The sequence below is a fragment of the Harpegnathos saltator genome, unplaced genomic scaffold (assembly GCF_003227715.2).
Source record: "Harpegnathos saltator strain DR-91 unplaced genomic scaffold, Hsal_v8.6 scaffold61, whole genome shotgun sequence".
Lineage (NCBI taxonomy): Eukaryota > Metazoa > Arthropoda > Insecta > Hymenoptera > Formicidae > Harpegnathos > Harpegnathos saltator.
This window is the reverse complement of record NW_020230438.1, coordinates 1,075,980-1,097,568: the sequence shown is the minus strand read 5'-3', so window position 1 is coordinate 1,097,568 and position 21,589 is coordinate 1,075,980. Positions and strand designations below refer to the sequence as shown.

Genomic DNA, 21,589 nt, shown 5'->3' with positions numbered 1-21,589 from the left:
GATGCGTAGACTTTGTTCGCTCTCCAAATACACGTCGCGAATTTACGCATCGGCCGCGCCGCGGAATTCTCGCACGGAGGGCGCTCCGAATCGCGCGCGAATCGAACTCGCTCGCACGTTGCGTCGAGCAGAGCAGCATTGGCGAAAATCTGACACCGCGAATATCGTATTATAAATTATGGCCGCGGTATCGTCGTGCGTCGTACCGTGATAATGGCATGCAGCGCGACGCTATTAGTCCCCGATATTATTCGCGCTCGCGCTGTGTATATAATTACAGAATACGAGAATACGAGAGGTCTCTCGGAGCTCTCTCTCTCTCTCTCTCTCTCTGCGAGAAGCGGAGGCGGCGCTTCTTCCGCTTTCTCAAGCTTCGCTTTTTCTCCCCCGCTCTTTCTTCCTCCTCGAGCGGGCTCGACCCGATCGCGCGCGGCTTGAACGGCCGGTCTGTCCGCACCCGTCGACGCGGAATCGCGTCTTCTTCGCGGCTTGGCCGCGCGCGCGCGCGCGCCTCCCTTCGCTCGATCCGCAAAGCGGGCTCGCGACGAATAAAATCGGCTGCTTCCTTTCACATGTCGCACCTCTCTCCCTCGGCCGCGCACGGCGATCAGCGCTACGGGGAAAATGATCGCGCATTAAATCGCCTTATTTGACATTCGGACGTCACGCTGACGTCGGCGCCGCGTGCGACCAAGCCGAGTTCCTTCGTGGAAGCGCGTCACACAGACGCACGTCTCGTATCACGCAGCGCGTGTCGTAACCGGGCGCTCCTTATCGCTCCCTGGCTCTGTTTTCACTACGCTGCGCAACACGAAAACAAGATTACTCGCATTGTCCGTGACGCGAGGGCGCCGCTACGTTGCTATATTTGAAACATTTGCTCGGCTCGATGACGCTCCTATACTTTCTCCGTCACTGATTTGTTGTTTCTCTTCTCGCTTTGACGGGCGGATCTTTGTGCCCAAAGATGCGCGCAGCAGCTCGCGACTTTAGTCGCGTTTCATCGAGCATGTCCCCATCGAGCGATGTCACGGAGACTCGACGCAAATTAAAGAGAGAAACGAGACACAGAGCACGCGCGCGCGCGAGAGAGAGAGAGAGAGAGGGAGAGAGAGAGAAAGAGGGACAGACGGAGAATAAGCGAACATCTCTTCCAATTCCATTTCTTGCGCGAGCGTTTCCGGCAGCCGAGTTATTTCGTTTGTTTCGAATTATTTCGCTGTACGGCGACTAGACTTCGCTACGTCGAAGGGGTGTTGCAGGGACTCTCCGTCCGTTCGACGTTTACAAAGTAGCGATCCAAGCGGAAAGCAGAAACGCGCTTCATGTCCCTCGTAAAACATGGCCACGATGTTTTATTGGCCGAGCGGGAAGACGATCCCTTCGCGGCCGGGCTCGATAACGCAATAATCCTTTATCGCGCGATTGAAAAGGACAGGATGTGATGGCGCGCGGCGGTGGAAGGAGAGACGGGGGAGGATATTCTTCGGTCACCGAACGATCCGGGAACGATGACGTTTTTACGGACCGACGACATAAATCGACTCGCTCTCTCGCGGCTCGGATAAGGAGCACTGGAAACGTTTTTATCCGCTCGAAGCACCGCGCTACTGATTCCTTCGACGGGTAGTTGCCCTCCCGTTTGCACCCTTTGTCTCGGTAGAGGCGTCCCAGCGCGGGAGAAGGGTCGCGACGGAGAGGGACACGGAGGATCGCGCGTGTTTGTGTGTGTGTGTGTGTGTGTGTGTAAAGTATCGGCGCAATGTTAACTTTCGTGTCTCTCGAAATGTGTGTCCGCGCGCGCGCGCGCGAGAGAGAGAGAGAGAAAGAGAGAGAGAGAGGGAGGGAGGAGTATCGCGTTATTATTGGCGTTATTAAACTTAATTTTAGAGAATTTTTTTGTGAAAATGAACATCCTCTAGCGTTTCCTTCACCGGTTTAGCGACATGTGGCCGAGCATGCTGGAAAATCACTTTGTCGTGTCTTTTGGCGTATTCTGGTCGTTTCTCCCATCGACTTCGAACGTTTAGAGACGGCCATTTTTTGTTACATTTAATGCTTCTGCCAATTCTTCAAGCGTTTGACATTGATCTTCGTCCAGCAATGCCTTCGATTCTTCGTCTTTAAACTTTTTCGCTTGACCAGGGCGTTCCTTGTCATCCAAATCAAAATCTGCACTTTTGAATCGTCTAAACCAGTACTCACAAGTTGAGATCGATGGAACCATAATCCCCATAAGCATCGGACAGCATACGAAGACTTTCAGCTGCCGATTTCTTCCAATGGAAACGGAAAAAAGTAACGCTTCCCGCAAATTGCGTCTCGTTGGCACAAAACTCGACATATCGAATGCGCTAAAAAACCCCGTTATTTACACCTCGACCAAATGAAATATACTGATTCTTAAAGCCTAATGACAGGGCTTTCGTATGAAGTTGGCTTCAGTATGGGCCGATGCCATTAAGTGCTCATCGCGCCATCTCTTGCAAATCCTTAAAAAGCAATAACATTAAGCAATAACATTAAGCGAAATGCGCGCGACGCGCGTTCTTCTTCCAAGAATCGCGCGCTTTCCGTGAAACTCCAGAGAGGTCGGATTGGAATCCATTTCATTGTGTCATCTGATAACGCCCGGTTGATTCCCGGAAGCAACCTCCGTTGCGAGCGTTGCGAGCAAGTAAGAGCAAAAGGAGCGAATCTGTGAACGAGCGGATCGCGTCCGTCGATGTTTACCGTTGCAAGAGGAACGCCGACGACGGCCTAATTCCTCCTTGTACCTCGAAGTGCGAGAGGACGAGCAACGACGAATCGCGCACGCGCGAAAACGGAAGCGAAGCGCCGGCGGTGTCCGCCCGCGCCGGTGAAAACGCCGATTGGCGAGCCGCGCTCTATTACGCGTAATCCAGGATTTCGAGTCAAGACGATGGATCTGGACGGATTAGAAACTCGGAGAGTAATCGATGTCGAGCGAATCGGCGAGGCAGAGAGAGAGAGAGAGAGAGAGAAAGAGGAGCGCTTGAGCGGCCGCAGTTAAAGGCGGATCAAGTCGGATCTTCGATTTGCGTTTAATCACCATTTGTTCTGCCGTCGCCGCGCATCAATTTTACTTTCGCCGTAATTTACGCACTTGAGAACAGCGTCCCTCCTCCCCCGCGCCGGCCGTTCCAGCGACGAATTTACGCTTTCGTCGCGCTCTTGCGGAAACATGACGCACGCTCGCAAGCGGAATATCGTCGCGAATTCACGTTCCGTTACTTTCGCCGCTTCTTTTGACAACAGCATAACAACGGATGCGGATAATGGCGCCGCTTGTATCATTAAATTACCGATCACTGTACATTCGTACGTTTTATTTCGTTCCCCCGAGGGCTCTGGAACAACAGAAGCGGCCGCGCGCTGCTCCCCCCCTCCCCCCGTCTTTCTCTCTCTCTCTCTCTCTCTCTCTTTCCTTATCGGCGAATTGCGAATCGCAGCTGGCGAGGGCCGCTTTAAATCATCCCTTTCTCATTACCATTTCAAATGGGCCGCGATTAACGCGAATTAATTATCTACGATAGCAATATTCCGCTTCCGGGGGAGGAGAGCGGCGGGGGAGGGGGAATGGCCGCCGCCGTTAAACGCTCGCTCTCTCGACCGGCAGGAAAAAGCCACCTCGGGATACGCTTCGCCGTCGATCCCGTGCCTCGCCCGATATCGAAAAAATATCGGCTAATTCGGCCGCCGCCGCTGCTACGCCGGCCGCGAAAGAGGCGCGAATTAATCCTCGGCGGATTAAATCGATCGCGACGCGGCTCTTACGCTCGTCGCGAATTGAAAGCGTCGTCGGCAGATCGTTGACATTTAAGGCTACATTTTAATCGGGCACGGTCGAGAGAGTGCACGTGTTCGCGATTAAACGGCGATTGCGCCGCGTTTGCTGTGTATATCGCGCGTGTATAACCGGAGTCGTGCGAATTTTTTGAAACTCCTGCGTTTCTCCGGGAGATCTTTATCCTCAAAGAGCGAGTAGAATGTGCGAGATTGCGATGAAACGCGCGCGCGCTTTTTGCATTCTTCGAGGGTGCGCCGAAAGAGCAGCGACGACAAGTGTGTCTCTCCTTAGCAAAAAAAGGCGGATGGCAAAACTGAGGAAATTTCATACATCACGCGTTAGGATGAAATTTTGGGGAATCATTCTGTTAACATGAATTTTGTTACCAAGGTTGTGTATTTGACGCTAAAAAAGTTTGAGTAACTTTGCAACACGCGTTGATAACACGCGCTACCTTCTTAGATAAGCAATGTCATTATACATTTGCCGCTGTTAGGCGCATGAAAAGATACCGCTGTCTTTGCTGAGTTTGAAATAAAAAATATACGCACTGTTGCTACGCGTTACAAAGTAGGTTAGGTCGGTTCGGCACAGATATTCTCATTTGTTACCACGTGAACGCATATGATCATATTAATCAGATTAACCCGGGAAAGTAGTGCGATACTAATTGCGATGTACGAATATTATTCGAGCGCTATTGGTATTAAATTATCGGGCCAGCGGTAGCCGGTGGTTTTTAGTCGTTTATCCCTGCGTCATTATTATAATTACGCGGAATCGAAAATGCGGCGGACGGACCGATCGATAAAATGAATCTGTTGCGTGAAGCGAGAGCGGACGCGCTGATTTCTCCCGATAGGTCGCTTCTTCGCAGATGGCCTTCGGCCGTCGACGAATTCCGTCGATTGTGTGTGCGTCGGACCGTCCGGTAATCGAGCATTTTTGCGAAACTGCCGCGTTCGTTTCCGACGCGGCGACGATCACCACCGGGTCTTCCCGGACAAAGGGAACGGGCGCAGCTCGCCGTCATTTGTCGGCCAGACCCGAGTTCGTTAGCTCGATGAACTTCGACCGTTCTGTGACGATGTCGCCAGGTATTCAATAAAGCCGTGCCGACGATCCGAACGACGGTGTTAGCTCGGAATTCCGCGCCCACGCGTCGCCTCGGAATAAAGAGACGCTCTCTGCGTTCCATCCGTGCGCAAAAAAGGCGAAGTCGGGGGGTGGAGGAGTCGAACGGAGAGAATTACGTAGATTCGAGTATCTGCTGCGATTCATTCTCTCTCTCTCTCTCTCTCTCTCTCTCTCTCTCTCTCTCTCCTCTCTCCTTCTCTTTCTCAGTGAAGCTGTGGACTTAATCGACCGAGGTTGGATCAGAAATTCATAAGCTGAAAAATGTCGAAGATGAAGAACTTTGCCCATTTCCTACCAACCGCATACATCGGCTGTCAATCGCACAGCATTTTAAATAGATGATAATAGAGATGTAAAAAATTCATTAGATTCTCAGAAAGCCGCCAACAACAGAGTTTTGGCCTTTCAACGATGTCGCTTCACTATTACTACTCGTTCGGCAAATCGTCACCATTTATCGAAGCATTTTGGCGTCTTCAGAAGGTATTTGCGTATGTCTTCGGCAAGATATATTTGGTATATCCTAGATGCCAAATATTATATTTGAAAAAAAAATACACCGAAAACTATGCAGCATCTGTAGATAGTCTGAATTTTTGTATAGAATAGGTGAAGTCCTTTACGCTTCTTTTTTTCGCTTTTAAAGTGTCTCGTAAATGTTCCGAGTTGGAAAATGTATCGCGCATACATCATTCTTCCGCCTTTTTTCCTCTTTCTCTCTCTCTCTCTCTCTCTCTCGTCTCTCTTTTCTTATCTCGTTTCTCCAAAACGAGCTTACACGCTTCTCATTTACATCCGTTTCGCACTTTCATCTCGAGCCGTTGCAAAGTCGCAATTTGCTAGGCGAGGAACGCGGACGGTTTTTCTGGCATCGATTTAGTTAAGAGTATACTTTCTAGCTGATTTAGCGAAGCATGAAGCGGCGCGACGAGGTGCAGCGAGAGAAAAAAAGAGAAAGAAGGCACAGCCGACGACGACACGCAAAGGACGGTCGGTATCGATCGAGAAAGTATCACGTGCCCGAGGAGACGAGAGGAGAGGAGACTGCATTCGGCTTGCTGGCCGCTGGGGAAACCCTCGCGCCGCGTCTAAACGTGCAATCTGAATGTACGTGTGTGTGTGTGTGTGTGTGTGTGTGTGTGTGTGTGTGCGGCAAAAGGGCCTCCGCACCGGCGCGGCGATGGGATAAATGTACCGATAGGACAAGCGCGCAGAGACAGAGAGAGAGACAGAGAGAGAGAGAGAGAGAGAGAGAGAGAGAGAGAGAGAGAGAGAGAGAGAGAGAGAGAGAGAGAGAGAGAGAGAGAGAGACAGAGAGAGGGGGGAGGGAGGGCAAATAGAACCGTTCTTAACTTTGCTCTCGATTGTACGGGTCTCGAGAAATTATCAAGTCGCTTACACATGCAGGAGGTGCGATTAAACTTTCCGCCGGGATACTTCTTGCCGTCGCGAATAATAAGCAGCCTTGAATTAATCAGGACACCAGGTGAGGCGTCGGAAGAAAGGGCACGTTCCCATTAAAGTAGACGCGCGGCTGGTCGATTCGTGCGGCGCGGCGGAAGCTCCGGTTAAACGGCGACAATTAATAGCCGTATTGCCATCGCGTGTCGATGAGAAAGAGAGAAAGAGAGGGTAGAATTGATCTGTAGTTTAACCTCTTAAAGTTTACGCAGTTACACCTACACTGATAAAAGTATAATATAGTTTTGCAACAGCAGAGAAGTGTTGTGCTCGAGTACAGCAGCGAAAAAAATTAAGAGAGAGAGGAGGAGGCTTATTGCCGAAGCCCTGAGAATAATTCAGCTGCGGAAAGGTTGAAAGCGTGACACGGTCCCTTTCTCGTCGTTCATTCGCAATTAAGCGGCCACGAGCGCGGTGATTATTGGCGGTGCGTTTAATTTGCATGATAATACAGTCTTTTGTTCATCGATATTCACGTTGTCATTCTCCTCCTCTCTCCCTCACTCCCTTCCTACCTACTTGCGCGGTACTGCGACACTCTGCCGCTCGAGAAAATATCAACGACGACGACGACGACGACGACGACGACCACGACGACGACGACGACACACAGTAATCGCGCTTCCGCAAATCGACTTTTAATCTGAATACGTACCTGCTTTTCATAAAAACCAGCTGTCCGCCGCTGTTAAGCCGTGAAATGCCCGTGTAGCCGTGTGTGTCGAGCTTCGGGAAAAGATTACTTCCCTCATTCCCTCCCCTGCCTCCCCCCCCCCCGCCGCCGCATCTCGAATGTCTTCAAAAGCGAATAGTCTCATGGCGTCGTCGGCGCGCATTTCCCTCCGGACAAAAGTGATATCGAAGTGCACAGTCGAGATCGAGAAAATATGTGCTTTTTGTCGCAGGCGGATATGTGCGTATGGGAGGCGTTTATCGCGTAAATCCATCAACGGATGGATGATTGATATATTTAATATATTCGGCGTACAATCGGTCTCTCTCGCGGTATACTCGCAACGCGCGGAGAAGGGCTCGAGGAAAGAGGGAGAGAGAGAGAGAGGGAGAGAGAGAGAGAGAGAGAGGGAGGGAGAGAGAGACGCATGGCGCACGCGAGGAACGCGTGCGCGCGGTAATTCTTCATGCGAAATTTCCATTCCTTAACGCATCGTGACTCGATAATTCACCCGGCGGACGTTTTTTATTTGCTTATCGCCGAACCACAAGCAGCGCGCGCGGCGTCCGCGACCTTTGACGTTCCGCATAACGGCCGGCGGCCACCCTTCCTCCGCATCGTGCGGCACCGGTGTTTCCTGCCGGACGCATTGTGCGCCTGCGAGAAAATTATATCGCGATCGCGCTCGCGATATCTCGCGGCTCCGTATTTGTCGCCTTCTGCCCGCCGATAAGTCAACGGCTCGATTAAAAACGACCGGCACGGTCGTTTCCTCGCTCGAGCTCTTTCCTCCCTCCCTTCCTCTTCCTTCCTTCCTTCCCTCTCCCTCTTTCGTCGCGCGCTTTACTTATGTTAATGCACTCGGAAAAATTCTGCAGCGACTGCGAATAGTACATCATGGCGCTTGCTCGCGCGTGCACGCGCGCGCGCGCGCGCGCGTCGCATTAGTCTCAAGCGCCTTGACAACCGCGTTGTCGTCCAACGTGTGTCAGATAACGCACATACGAGGAGGAAAATCGTCCCGGCCGACCTTTAAACGTCTATTTAAAGTGCTCTTCGCGCCGTTTCGATTGCGATGCGGCACAGGTCGCGGGTCGAGGCAGAAAAACGCAAATGGCGGAGACTAAAGGCTCGTCTACATTAGCTGTTAAGAGTAAGGCTGTAAGGTTGCAAGACACGAAATGAAATATTTTCATTCGCTGACAGCGCTTACGGTTACAGCCTTGCAGCCTTACTCTTACAGCTAATGTAGACGAGCCTTTATACACCACGCGTGATTTCCTCGGGGGGGGGGGGTGGCCCGAGTGATATTCGGGAAAACACGGCTTGTGTTGCGAGTATTCCTTCGTGTATCTCGAAGTCGCTCCGTTGTCTTATCTCCGAGGAATTCCTCGGCTCGGAATTTCTGCCTCGAATCTCACCACCGGTTCCGGAGGTTACGAATATTCTCTCATTTGTCATCCGTGTGTTTTCCGTGGAGAAACGTATTTTCGTCGGAATCGAACGCGCACGTTACCGCAGCGCGCCCCCGAGTCGACGCGTGTTGCTCGTTTTGTAAATTATGCAGAGTCCGATGTCCTGAAAAATTTATGCTCTCGCGGATCCACTTTAACTCACAGAGATGATCCCCAAGTGTGTAACTCTTGGAGATGCTTAACTCGAGGGGAGGTTTATGCTTTTATTATTAAATCCGTGCGCACATACATACATACATACTGATTGCAAATGTACACTCTCAGATACTCGCGGAACTCTGAGCCATTATCATTTCTTTCGTTGCTACTACTATTATTACTACTACTACTACTACTACTACTACTACTACTACTACTACTACTACTACTACTACTACTATTACCGCGGCTGGTTTTTGCGCCTGACAGCAATCGTGACGAAATCGCAGTTGCGACGCCTGGTTCGTCGTTCGCCGTAACGACGGCGTCGCCGGAAACGCGACTAAACAGGTGTTCACGTCGAGCCGCAGCCGCCCTCTCCGCGCTTCGTGACGAGTCCCTTTTCCGCCTCCGTGCCTCCTCCCCTTGGTCGGCACATTTCCTAAAACGCGCAGCGGTTATTCTCGGCGGTGCGTCATGCGAGCGACGACGACATTCCGTCTCTGTGAATTCACTTTCGACAAAGCGGCGGGGAGGGGGGAGGACTTTCTCCGCCCGAACGCGGCCGTAATTCCCGACAGTGAAAAGTGGGATGATTATGTGTCGAAGAACGTGACGGACGAGCTCGGGGAAACTCGGAGGTCCCGAGGAGAGATAACGAGAAAACGTCCTCGCCCAAGCTCCGGCGGAGTCGCGTCTCGAAACAATGCCTGAGTCGCGTGCCAAGCCTGATGTAACGCGAATGCGAGTCTCTCTCTCTCTCTCTCTCTCGAGTCAGTCGCGCGAGCGTGCGATTATACAGTTATTAAACCGGAATCAAATATATCCGGGCGCTTATTCCCGCTCCCGGTGTTGAAGTATTCGGACCGGCGGACTTAATTAGCCGTGCTCTCTCGTGCAGGTGAACTGCGACGCGACGCGAGTCTTCTTCGTTTCATTTGTCCTCGTGTAATTCGCCTCGTGAACGTGCGCGCGTTGGGCGATCTATTTCGGGCGGACGTCGTGTAAACGACGACGCAACGCGCTCTCTCGCCGCGCGTTAGCGCGCTCCGCACTTTGTTCCGACTAGTCGAACGTGCTTGTTCCCGCGCAAATACGTCCGATCTAATTGGCGGGTAATTTTGGTTTGCAGCGTGGACCGGGACCGGCTCCGGGAGCGAGAACGACAGGCCCGCGCGGCGATGTCGGTCCAGGCCGAGCAGGCGGGAGCAGGAGGTGGTCCTGATCCCAGGCACCATCATCATGGCCACCATAACCACGCGCACAGCAACCTGCACGCGTCCAACTCATCGCTCTTCCGTGCTCCTGTCAGGGTAAGTGCGCGACGTTTTCTAATTACTCCGCCGTCCGACGAGCTGTGCATGCACGATTGTATTAGCGCTCGGAATGGCAGCAGCGGAATCGATTGAGCGCCGATTGAGAATCTTACACCCGAAAGAAAACAAAAAAAAAAAGTAATTTCGGAACAAGCGGAATCATCTCAATTTTAGAGGATTTTATTCTTATATATATGGCCTCAAGAGGATTTTCATCTAAGATTCAGAGGAAGATATTACAAACACATTATTAAAATTAGACGGATTGTATGTCATGTGTATAATGCAAATCTTATCGATTTTAATATAAATTTCCTCTTATACGTGGATTATTTAATCCTTTTTCGAGAGGATTATTATTTATTCTTACTGTATTTTATTCTTGCTGGTTAAGTTGAAAAAATTATTATAATGTATAGCGAAAAGTAATATATATATATATGTATATATATAGATGTACTCTGGCTTCAGCTCCACAATAAGTAGGCACGAATGAAATAAGGTCGTCATAACAAATAAATTTCCAATTTCCAGTATTATTATGGACTTGATAGCTACAAAAACGTTCATTATAACTAATTGTATGAAACATAGTTAAAAAAAAGAATATATTATTCAACTTCTTGCAACAAATTATAAACTGTACTTGACCAAATATGGGTAAATTATCTTCGTTTACATATTACAGCAACACCTTTTTTAAAAAGCGTTCCAAATATTCTGATCCATGCGTATGATTATTTTTTCATTCATGTTTGGAGGTAGAACATAACTGAGCAAACGAAGCCGACATATTCAAATCAACATATTCCTCCTCATACAAGAGAAAAATTAATTGATACAAGAGGAAATCCTCTTGAAATCAAAGGAAAACAGAATAATAGATAAATGGTTCACTTTAATCGCTTTTTCGAAAGAGGAATCCTTTTTCTGTAAAAGGTTTCACTTAGAATATGAGACTACGCGAAAAATCACTTTACAAATAGAATACTTTTTTTGGGTGTAATCTGGTTTTGTTACGTGTTGTTACACTCGTCCACGGCGGGCTTATCTAAAAATGTATTTTTAAACCGATATATATATGTCAGACGTGCGAGATTTGAAGAAGCGATTCTGCGGTTATTCCGGAGAATTGATTAGTTCGTAAAGTATGGATGTGTTTTCGGTCCACCACTAGCGCGTTGAAACTGTCTCTGGTTCTACGTTAATTTCCATCGAACTCAAAAAACGAATCTCGAGGTGTATAATACTGCGCGGATTATTGTTCTTCGATGCTACAAATGTTACCATCATTTTCCGCGTTGAAGAAGATGCATTTCAGATTTTCATTTGATATTTCATAGTGTCAATACTTTATCAGCATTTAATCTTCATTATCAATTTCAATAAGTAGTGTATTAATTATGCAGCAATTGCAGATGGAATATGCGCGACCAGCAAATATGCATTAACACTGATACGGATAAATAGCGAGATCAATAATAGATTGATGCAATACAAGCTGCTTTTTCATAATTTATCTAGTATTATCTATTATCGAGGTTAGAAATTTCAATAAAAAAGAGAGTCGGAAATTTCGGTGTAAAATTTGAAGATTCGATAGGATCGACAGGAGACAGAGAGGGGGGGAGAGAGAGAGAGAGATCATTTTGAGGGACAAAAATACATCATCAGAGGCACAAACGAGCGCGTTTGTGAGACTCGAATAGCTCCTAAATTTTGACTCGGGGCGATAAGCAACGGCGGTCCTGATAGCGCGGGTCGCCGCGGAGCCTCGGAATGTTTTGATGAAAGCGTCCGCCTGTCAAGTTTGCGACGCAGTTTGTAGGATTAGTGCCAGAGTCCAGATTTCGACCTGGGTAAATACGTTGGTCGTCCTTGAAACGCGTGCGTCCTGAAAGAGGAACCGGCTGCGAGGAAATACTGCGTCGACCGCTTGAGAGATGTCCGCCAGTTTAAATATTACGTGGTGTCGTCATCGAATGCCTTCGCATTGATCCTCCGATGGCCAATATTCTCTAAATATAAATACTGCGAGGCTGCACGTACGAATATATATATATATATATATATATATATATATATACTGATCCACTAATGCCGCAACGCGATAAGGTATTTCCGCGAATGGAAATTAAAACAGCTGCCGTCCGGTGACCTTTAATTTATTGCTGGCGATCATAGCTTTTTTCTTCCTCGCCGACGTGGGCACGAGATAACGCCGCGTCAGTTAAATTGACACACACTTATCCGCATATACACACATGCGCGCGCGCGCTCGTTTGGAGCATTTCGCGGCGCGGTGGTGAGTTCTTTTTTCACTCGTCGAGATGACGCGAAAAATGTGTTTTGTGCCGCGAGATGAGAGTAACGATGAATACTGAACCTGTCGATCAATTTGGTCGCGCGCTCGGCGATTGTATCGCGCGCATGATGCACTAACATGGTGCATTCGACGTTATCGCAATGTGTCGATCCCGCTCTAAAACGGACGCCGCGAATCTATCTCTTTCGTCGCGACCGTGCGCTCGCTTCATTAAGCGAACGCGACCACCACGACGATGACGACGACGACTGTGTTTTCTATCCGCGGCGGTCGCGAAGTCGCGAATAATTAACGGGCGGAAAGGAGGTGAGAAAATTGCGGTGACGTCCGTTCCTTATCGCCTGTCATCTTTATTCAAGCAGAATCCCCGACCCTGCGCGCGCGCTGTCCGATCGTTTAATGGAGATCCTTTTCGTCTTCTTGCGTTTTAAGAGCCATTTTGTCCTTTTCTCGCGTCTTTTCACATCCGTCTAGTTAGTAGTCGAAGGCACTTCGCCTAGTGGATTCACTGACCGCTTCAATTAACGTTCACCGATCAGTCTCTCCGTCCTCGTCCTCGTCGTCGTCGTCGTCGTTGTCGTCCGCTAGATACGTTCCGCTTAATGAATTCGCTTTCGATCGTAACCGTTATCATTCTCGTTAGCGCTATTTATTTCAGACCCGCGAATAAAGCCGTCATATCCAAATGCTGGCGCTGCTTCGCAGGGGCAACAATTATTGTTATTCCCGGACCAGCCAGACAATATTACGACGACGACCGGGCAAAAGTCGCGCAGCCGCTACATATATAGACGAAATAATCCAGGAACCCGACTAGAAATTTTTATCCCATGGTCCTGAGGATCAGGCTAACCTCATTTGGACATTAGGTCCAAATAAGGTAATACTATCGGGTCCTAGTAAGTCATGTAACGCAGCGTGGATATCAGGACCTTAGTAAGGATTCATAGTTAGGTCCTTGTTGAGGAGTTACCTTATGGAATCCTTATTACGTTTTTTTCCAAAATATGGCTCCAAATTATGGCTCCTGATTACTCGCCACGGCTATATTGGATGATGACATTAGAAATAAGAAATGACACGCTGAAAATTTTTTCATGTCATTTCCAAATAAAATGATATTTGCATGAAGTAATATTTTAGATCGCTCGAGCATACTTGTAAAATGTTTCGGAAAAGAAACATAAAATGAATATCATAAGATCATCAAGTGTCACAAGATGACAAGACATAAAGTAGTGTTAAAGAGAAAAGTTGCATGTCACGTTAATTTTACAACTATTTATTGACTGCTAAGAAGAGGATAGTTTCTATAGCCTTTTACAAATATATTCAAGTGATCTAAAGTGTTTTTTTTTTTCAGTGCAGACATCTTTATATTTGGAAATGACACCCAAAAATTGTTTTGTTAAAACATGATAATACAAATCATATTAGGTGACGACATGAATAAGAACCTGATCAACTGAACCAAATTATATCATGCACTAGGTTGGTACATTAAGGTCCTAATGCGGACCCAATCATTATAACCTTATAAAGGTCTTCCTTACTCATTTTTGTCGTTAAGACATTACAAGGACTGACTTACTTAGAATTACCTTTCATTCACCCTATCAAGTCCTTATCAATATTGGGTGAACCTGATCAAAATTTCTGGTCGGGACGATTCGCCTCAAACTCAATCGCAAAGTCCCGATCGAGAGCGGCCACGTGATCACAATACGACGACCCATCATTGGCGCGTTCTCTCGGAAATCTCTCGCGACTGGAAACAAACTCGGATGGATCTCCTCGTAGACCGATAACTCTCCGGAGATGCGTCGACTCGATCTCGATGGCGGACACGATCGTGGGTGTCGGTTTAATGCGCTTTCGAGGGCCGCATCCGCGCGACTTCCCTTCGCGTCCGGCCACCGGCGGGAATATTTCACGGGCTCTCGAGCAATGAGAGTCCACGATCGTCTGGGCTTTCTGGCTTCAATCTCAACCGGCCGATAGCGGCGGCCGTCTTAAGGGGGGCCTATAGGGCGACCCCGTACGACCGTTCCGGCGAAGGACCCGTCGCCAGGTCCCTCCGCTCGCTCGTAAACACGACCCTGTTCCTTGCCCCTCGCCGTTCTCCTTACCGCGGGGTAGCGAAATTTATCCCGATCCCAGCGACGCGCTCTCTCGAGCCCGGAGAGGGCGAGAAAGGGTTCGGCGCCTTTTCCCCGCGGAAAAGCCGCACCATGAATAAATCGAAGAACGATTCGCTCGCGCGTTCTTGGCTTGGTTTTACGCAGAACGATTATTACGCAGGAGGACGGAAGGAGGTGGTGGTCCTGTCGGGGATCGCCCGTCCACGCTCGACGACCCTTCGACTTTCGACTGTAGTTTCCGGACAGTAGGATCATAAGGACGACGACCCTCTCCCGGGTCGCGAGAAGTTGCCCCGCTCGGCTCCGAGAGAGCAAGACTCTCTCGGAGGTGTGAGACATATATTCGTTTTATTTTCTTTTTTCTTTGCTTGTCCGCCCCTTTTTCTTTTCCTTTCGTAAAGAATGCCGTCGATCTGTCGCTGTCAATAATGCCTTTGAAGTAAAGCACGCACAATTGTAATAAAAATATTGAATTTATTCTTGCTTCTAATACCGAACCATTCATATCGTACGAGGTGTGAGTATCGCATATGAAAATCCGGAATGGGTATTCCGAGCGCTGAGAAACAATAACAGTGAGGTCGATGGTGGGGAAAACGATGTGTTTACGTCTGGAAGATAGAGACGCGAATCATAAATACGATGTCGCGATAGAGATAGGCGGTTAATCGCTGTTGGATGCCCGAAAGAGACGTGCCGTCGTCACTCGCGCGGAAGGTTGGTGAGTGTTGATCAAATCATTGTTTTCTAATGTTCGTCGCGTGACCACCGGGGTCGAGCATTGTTTCCCTTACACGATTAGTTGATTTCTCTTAATTCCAAATACCGGTGTCGTCGTGCGTTTCCCCCTCGACACCGACGTCCGATTCGGATGTTTTCTTGCTTCGCCAGACCGCGGGCTCGCGTTTTCCCTTGCAGATCACCGACTGTCCGCCAGCGGTTCGAGTGTGCGCATCATTTTAATCAATTGTCGCGTGAGGTAATTACGCGAAAGCCTCACTCGAAGGTGGTTCTGGCTGACTCGGTGCGTCTCCGTATCCCGCTCGACCTCCACCGGCAAGCGCCTGATTATTATATTATCGTTATGCTGTCTATTGTTTTTTTTTTGTGTTTACTACCTCGAACTGCTCGTCTATTCATTCGGCTCTGAGTGTGTATGCACAAAGGCGAATAAACAAAAGAAGAAAGGTCATCGTGTCTACAGGGACTCGTTTTCCCATATTATTTACATACATCCTATACGTTACTCTCACAGAGGCAGCCGGCTCTTACGTGGAACGAGGGGAAATCGCGTTGACCCGCGAGAAGGAGCGGCGGTGAAAGCAATAATTAATAAGATCGCGGGGAGATTTGTCGCGCTTGGGATTTTCCGCGATTTTACGACCGGTTCGCGGCGGCGCGGCGACGCGACATTAAAATGTGACATTTGGATCGAACGGTCTTGGCGCTCGCATCGGCTGCCCGGACGTGTTGTCGGTTCGGCGCGCGGAAAAGTTCAGTTTTCCCTGGCTCGTTATAAACCGCTCGTGATTACGCAACGACGTTACGCTCACATAAGCGATGACGGCCTTTAATATCTTTAATATTCATTTCTTCCTTCGCGGCCGGCGCAAATGAACAACCGAGTGTGCTCCGATTGGTCCTCTCGCCCACTCAACAGGTGTTTTCTCGATTCTTAAGCTCTCCTCTTGATGAGCCTTTCAGCGGGGGAGACGTCCGGCGGATCTAATCCTCGCGAGTGTCCAGCGCGCTGTCGGCTGTCGGCTTTATCGTATCCGCGCTTGTCTCCGCATTTGCGAGGGAGCGGAGGATCCACCTCATTGTGTCTGTCTCTCTCTCTCTCTCTCTCTCTCTCTCTCTCTCTCTCTGGTTTGCACGCTCATGTACACGTCACGGCGAGAGAGTGATTAATTAGCGTCGCGCAGTTGGGGATTAATTGACTTTATAAAACCGGTCATTTTATAGACGGGAAAATACGCGTATGAGCGGTCGATTCTCCGCGGCGACAGTCAACGACCCCGCAGTATTTTGCGGAATTGAAATCGCGAAATCGATCACTCTCATCGCAACGCGCGTACTCGCTCCACGGAGTCGCTCGACGTGTGGCCGGGGCGCGTCCTTCACAATCGCGGGTGCGCGCGCGCGCGCGGAGAGACAATAGTGGTGGAACGTCAACGTGACGGGATGAACGAACCGAACGCGTTTCGACCGCAGGAGACGGGATTTCCGGTTCTCACGAGGCAGACTCGACGGTTCTGAGAGAGAGAAAGAGAGAGAGAGAGAGAGAGAGAGAGAGAGAGAAGCAGCGACTCCATTCTCTCGCAGCGAAATGTCGTCGGCTCGTTCGTCGACACGACAAATTTTCCTGGCCGCGCGCGTGCATCCGCAAACAGAGCCGAGTACGCGAATCGGTTTCTAAATACAGTTACCCGCTACGTTACAAAGGACACGTCGTCCTCGCGAGACTCCGGCCGATCGGCCGCAACGACTCGGCGATGCCGACTCCTAACAACCATAACTGTAACCGCGCGTTAGTAACCGTACGATGAGTCGCGAAACCGCGTGTCTTCGTCGTCCGAGCAGAACGGGGGGGGGGGGGGGGACAGAAACGGGAAGCTCGCGGCTCTCTCGGAAGGAAAGGGGGAGAAAGAGCTACGGAAGGGGAGGAGGTTGGAAGAGGAAAAAGGAAAGCAGCGGATCGAAAGGCGGAGGATGACGGTGGGGGAGGGGGGAGCAGGAGGGAAAAGAGAATGGCGTCGATTTCGTCGTACGGGTTCGCGCGATCGGCCTCCCGCCGCCGCGAGCGGAAAAACGATTTCCGCGCGATTTTCCCGCGCGCGCTCGTCTACGTCTACGTCACGGAATATCGTATCCTGCTGACGCTCCGGCGCGCGCCGCCCTCTCGATATCGGGGAGCGCGTGACGTGCCGGTGCGTCGTGCGAGATCGACGTGAAATATCGGCCGCAATCCGCGCGACGCCGTCGTCCGAGCAAAAATTATTAGGGCCCTTCGCCCTCGTGAAGGCCCCGATAAGACTGAGAAGGACGTTGCCCTAAAAAGAGATGCCTCATTATTATCGCATTAAGCCCCGAGATGGATTTTTAAGTGATGCCTTAGATTTTACGAAATAACGCTCTAACGTGGAAAACTACTGATGGTGGGCCTTGGAAGGACTTTTTAAAGGGATACTTCAGATATCAAGTTTTGTAATAGAAAATTAATAAGGTCTGAAACGTGTAGTAAAATTGTCACAGTTTGATATCGTTTTAGTAGATACGCTCCATCTTCTTTTAAAGGTTCTTTTAAAGATTTTTTAATTATACCGCAATTAAAAATAAGTTTTATTAGTTTTATCGATTGTGCCATATTCATTAATCTCTTCCAAAGATTTTTCTGATATTGCCTTTGTGTTGAAATGCAGCAGTTTTTCATAAAAACAATAGCAGGATTTCGTGCGTAAAAAATGCTGTATTTTATTATAAAAAATATGCTACATTTTTAAGATAAAAATTTCTTATTATATACTAACAAGGTTATACCAAGGAGATAAAGAAATTACAGTCTAAATCTCTTAGAATGAAAAGAAGGAATATTTTTCGCTCAAGCGATAATAGAAATATTTCCTTATAAGGCCCTGTTGATATCGTCTTATAAAGATCCGTTGAGCCGTTACACATCACTTGTAGGGCCCTTGTCTTTCCATGCCTACTAAATTAGCCCGATAAATTAGTTAGAGAAAAATAATCAGCCCCTTAACAGAGCCTTATTAATTTTTCAACTCGGACGGTGAATCGTCCAAGATTCACGGACGGTGCTAACGGACGCCGCGGCTCGTCGAGCCGCTTGACGTTTGGAATCGCGGTATTCGGGTTACCGGGTGTCGAGTGAATGGCCAGTCCGAGAAAAGACATTGAGAAGACGCGCGCTCTCTAGGCGAAAAAGCTGATGCTGTCGCTGAAGCAGTCGCCGAGTCTGATGACTGGCGCTGAGTGGCTGTGGAGGAGATTCGGAAATTCGCGCGCTCTTGACATGTCTCTGATAGAATTGTTCACGTGGTTATTGAAAGCGCAGTCGCATTGATATCGTCGAGCTGACGCTCTTGGCGTGCTTTAATCGCGCTGGCGTGCATTATCGCGACGCGAAGTCGGAAAAAATGAAACGTATCGGTGTCTGGGATTGCGGTTCATTTTCAGTGTGAGTCTCTCTCTCTCTCTCTCTCCTCTCTCTCTGTGTCTCTCATTTTCCCCCCGGTCCTTTCTTTCTCGCTCTCTCTCTCTCTCTCTCTCTCTCTCACTCTCTCTCTCTCTTTCTCTGTCTGTCTGTCTGTCTGTCTCTCTCTTTCTCTTCCTTTTCCTCATTTCGTGATTTTCTCCTCGTCGAAACGGAAACCTACCACCGCCGCCGTTGCCCATTATATTTCCCGTGTCTGCTGGGATTGTTGTTGCGGCTGTCCGTCGCGAAAATTCCCCGGAGTGCACGCGCGAGCTGGTGGTGGTTTATCGTGTTCCAGCTCGATGTTTAAAGTTCGCCGAGATTAAAGTCCGCTAGTTGGGAGATTACTCGGCCCGATAAAGCGCGCGCGCCGTGTGGATCGAGCTCGAGGAGACGCTATTAGTTGTGTTATCCCGGCAAAGTCGGAAACTACGGTCTCTAATAGCGGGCATTAGTCGATAACGCGTGTGTGCGCGGACGCTTCCTGTATCTTTTAACGACGCGACGCGGGAGAAACGGGCAAATCAGTCGACGGCGCTCCCGAATGGCGCTGCCGGCACAAGCGAGTAACGAACGTAACGTTCTCGCGGCAATGTTTCTCTCTTCACTCCTTTCATCCTCGATTCTCGGCCGTCCGTCCGATGATCTTCATTTCATGATTACTCGCTCATGTTCTCGCACCCCCATGTAAAAATCGCCTTTGGTAAACAATTTTTTTTTTTTTTTTACAAGTTTGAGCGCCGGTCATTGTCCGCAATTTCACCGCGAGTTTCAAGTTTGATCGAGGTGATCTGACTCGATAGTCATTGGTCAAGCGAGGAGGCAGCTGCGCGCCAGAAAGCAGCCTCGCCACGTGTTGTCTTACACGGTAAAGTCACTGCGCGTTGATCCAAGCGGGATACGGTAAACCCGCACGTGCGGGCGCATAAACGCCGAGACTCGAGCCGCGCGCTTGCCGTAACCGCCGTAAACCGGCAGCATCGTTTCAACAAACCTTCTTTTTCTTCTTTTATCTCAGCCCGAGGGCATGATTCGTCAAGAGCCACTTTTACACATTCGCGGATGTCAACGCGCGCGCGCGCGCGTTATTATATAATAAAGTTATTTGTCTGTTCTTCCGCGGGTAAAACGCGTTTCTTCCGACGACGGTCGTCGAGACATGCGCGTTTTATTCCTTCGCTCGCGGCAGATAAGAGGGCATACTCCCTGCGCCCTCCCTCCCCACGGCGGCTCTCCCTCTCTTTCTTTTTTCCGCCCGCGCGAGCGGGGCGCGCGAGCGTTGATGCGCCCTTTTTCTTCCTTTCCCGTTGCAAAGATGTTGCGTTGTAACCAAGAGCGCGGCACTTCCTCATTGCGATATCGCTGTTTCTCTTCCTTGGATTTTCGATGAAAAGGCGATTTATGTACGTGTGAAGAGAACGGGGAGCGCAAAACGCGAGAGGAGCGTATTTCCCGCTGGAAATAATGCGCGTGTCGGTCGTTTGATTATTCATTAATCAAGCAAGGAAGTTTACACGTGTCGCGTCCTATGTATAAAACATGTCGCATCGCTATTCCCTCTTTTGTTTCCGCTCGCTCCATTTTCGTCATTCGCTCGGAATTTGTCGCTCTTACCTCCTCCAGCCTTCTTCCCCCCCCCCCCCGCCGCTGCTCTTATAAAAAGGCGGATATTCAAAAAATCCAATCCTCCGGACTATTTTCTCAAGCGAGAACTCGAGCGCGCGCTCGAATTTTCCCGGATGAAACGCTAAAGTGCCGCGGGGCGGGGGGGAGGGGTGGGGTGGCGCCCGTGCAAAGGGAGCGGCTCTTGACGAATCGTGTCCTCGGGCCGGGATAAAAGTGCAAGGAGCCGTTTTGCTCCTGGTCCGCGGCGATCGATCGCCGCCGCGCCGCCTTCTTCCTCCCGCCGTCGGCTCCTTTTTGATGCGCGTCGCGCACGGGGGTGGCCGTTCGGCCCCTGACGATTACGCGATCATTTCAGGCGGCCGTGCGTGCGGCGTCGTAACCAAGTCGAATCGTTACTCCGCTTACACGCGCGCACCGACTGTACAATTAGCCGATCATAAAGAGCGCGCTCATAAGCCGAGGGCGACGGGGGGGCGGTTCTCGCGGTGGAAACAGCTCGCGCCGACTTCCCTCGGCGCGCGGACGGCGCGAGGAAGCCGAATCCAGCCCGGGGAGGAGGGGAGGTTCTCGATCGAGCGGAATATAGCGAATGCCTCTTTCTCCTCCTCGCTCTTTCCTTCTCGAAATATCCATTCCTATCAGCCTCTCTCGCCGCATCCCGACGAAGCCGGTTTCATGTTCTTCCGCGATCCTGAGGACTCTCCTCGCGCGCGCGCGCGCGCGCGCCTCCTGGTCGGCGTGTTGAACGAAGATGCAGACGCGCCGGCGTGTGAAAAGGTCGGCGGGAAAAAGACCGAGCGTGATGCAAATTCGCCAAACGCCGGCGAAATGGCGGAATCGGAAGAGCTGTCTCGCGGTCGATGTAGACGAGAGAGCGACAGAAGAGGAAGAGAGAGAGAGAAAGAGAGAGAGAGAGAGAGAGAGAGAGAGAGAGATTATCACGTACGATTGGCGGCGCTAAGAGCCGTGACAAATTACGCGGGCTATAAATACACACGGTCTTTTGACGCGAGGTACATCGCTATTCGCTCGACATCGCTATCGGATTTAACAAGTTTGGCGTAAGGTTACAACGACTCGCGTGCGTTTTCGCGCGATGCAGACCGAGAGAGAGAGAGAGAGAGAAAGAGAGCCCGTCTCGCTCGCGGCTACTATCATCCGCCGTGGATGAATGTTAACGGTCGCGACATTTTATTACGGCGCTGCGATACGGCCCGTAATGGCGCATTTATTACATTATAAAATACGAGCGACGCGCCTCTCGTAAGAATC

At 49.9% G+C, this 21,589-nt stretch overlaps 1 protein-coding gene across 6 annotated transcripts in view; it reads left to right on the top strand.

Moving 5' to 3' along the window:
- lilli (AF4/FMR2 family member lilliputian) overlaps positions 1 to 21,589 on the top strand; it is a 232,719-nt gene that overhangs the window by 92,342 nt on the left and 118,788 nt on the right. For 5 of the 6 annotated variants that reach the window (XM_011140197.2, XM_011140196.2, XM_025304439.1 and 2 more), the window contains one exon: positions 9,828 to 10,008. In XM_011140197.2, the coding sequence (XP_011138499.2) occupies positions 9,828 to 10,008 (181 nt within the window). Of the gene's footprint in view, positions 1 to 9,827; positions 10,009 to 15,117; positions 15,200 to 21,589 lie in introns of those variants that run through there. The other variant, XM_011140201.3, reaches the window with a different exon arrangement.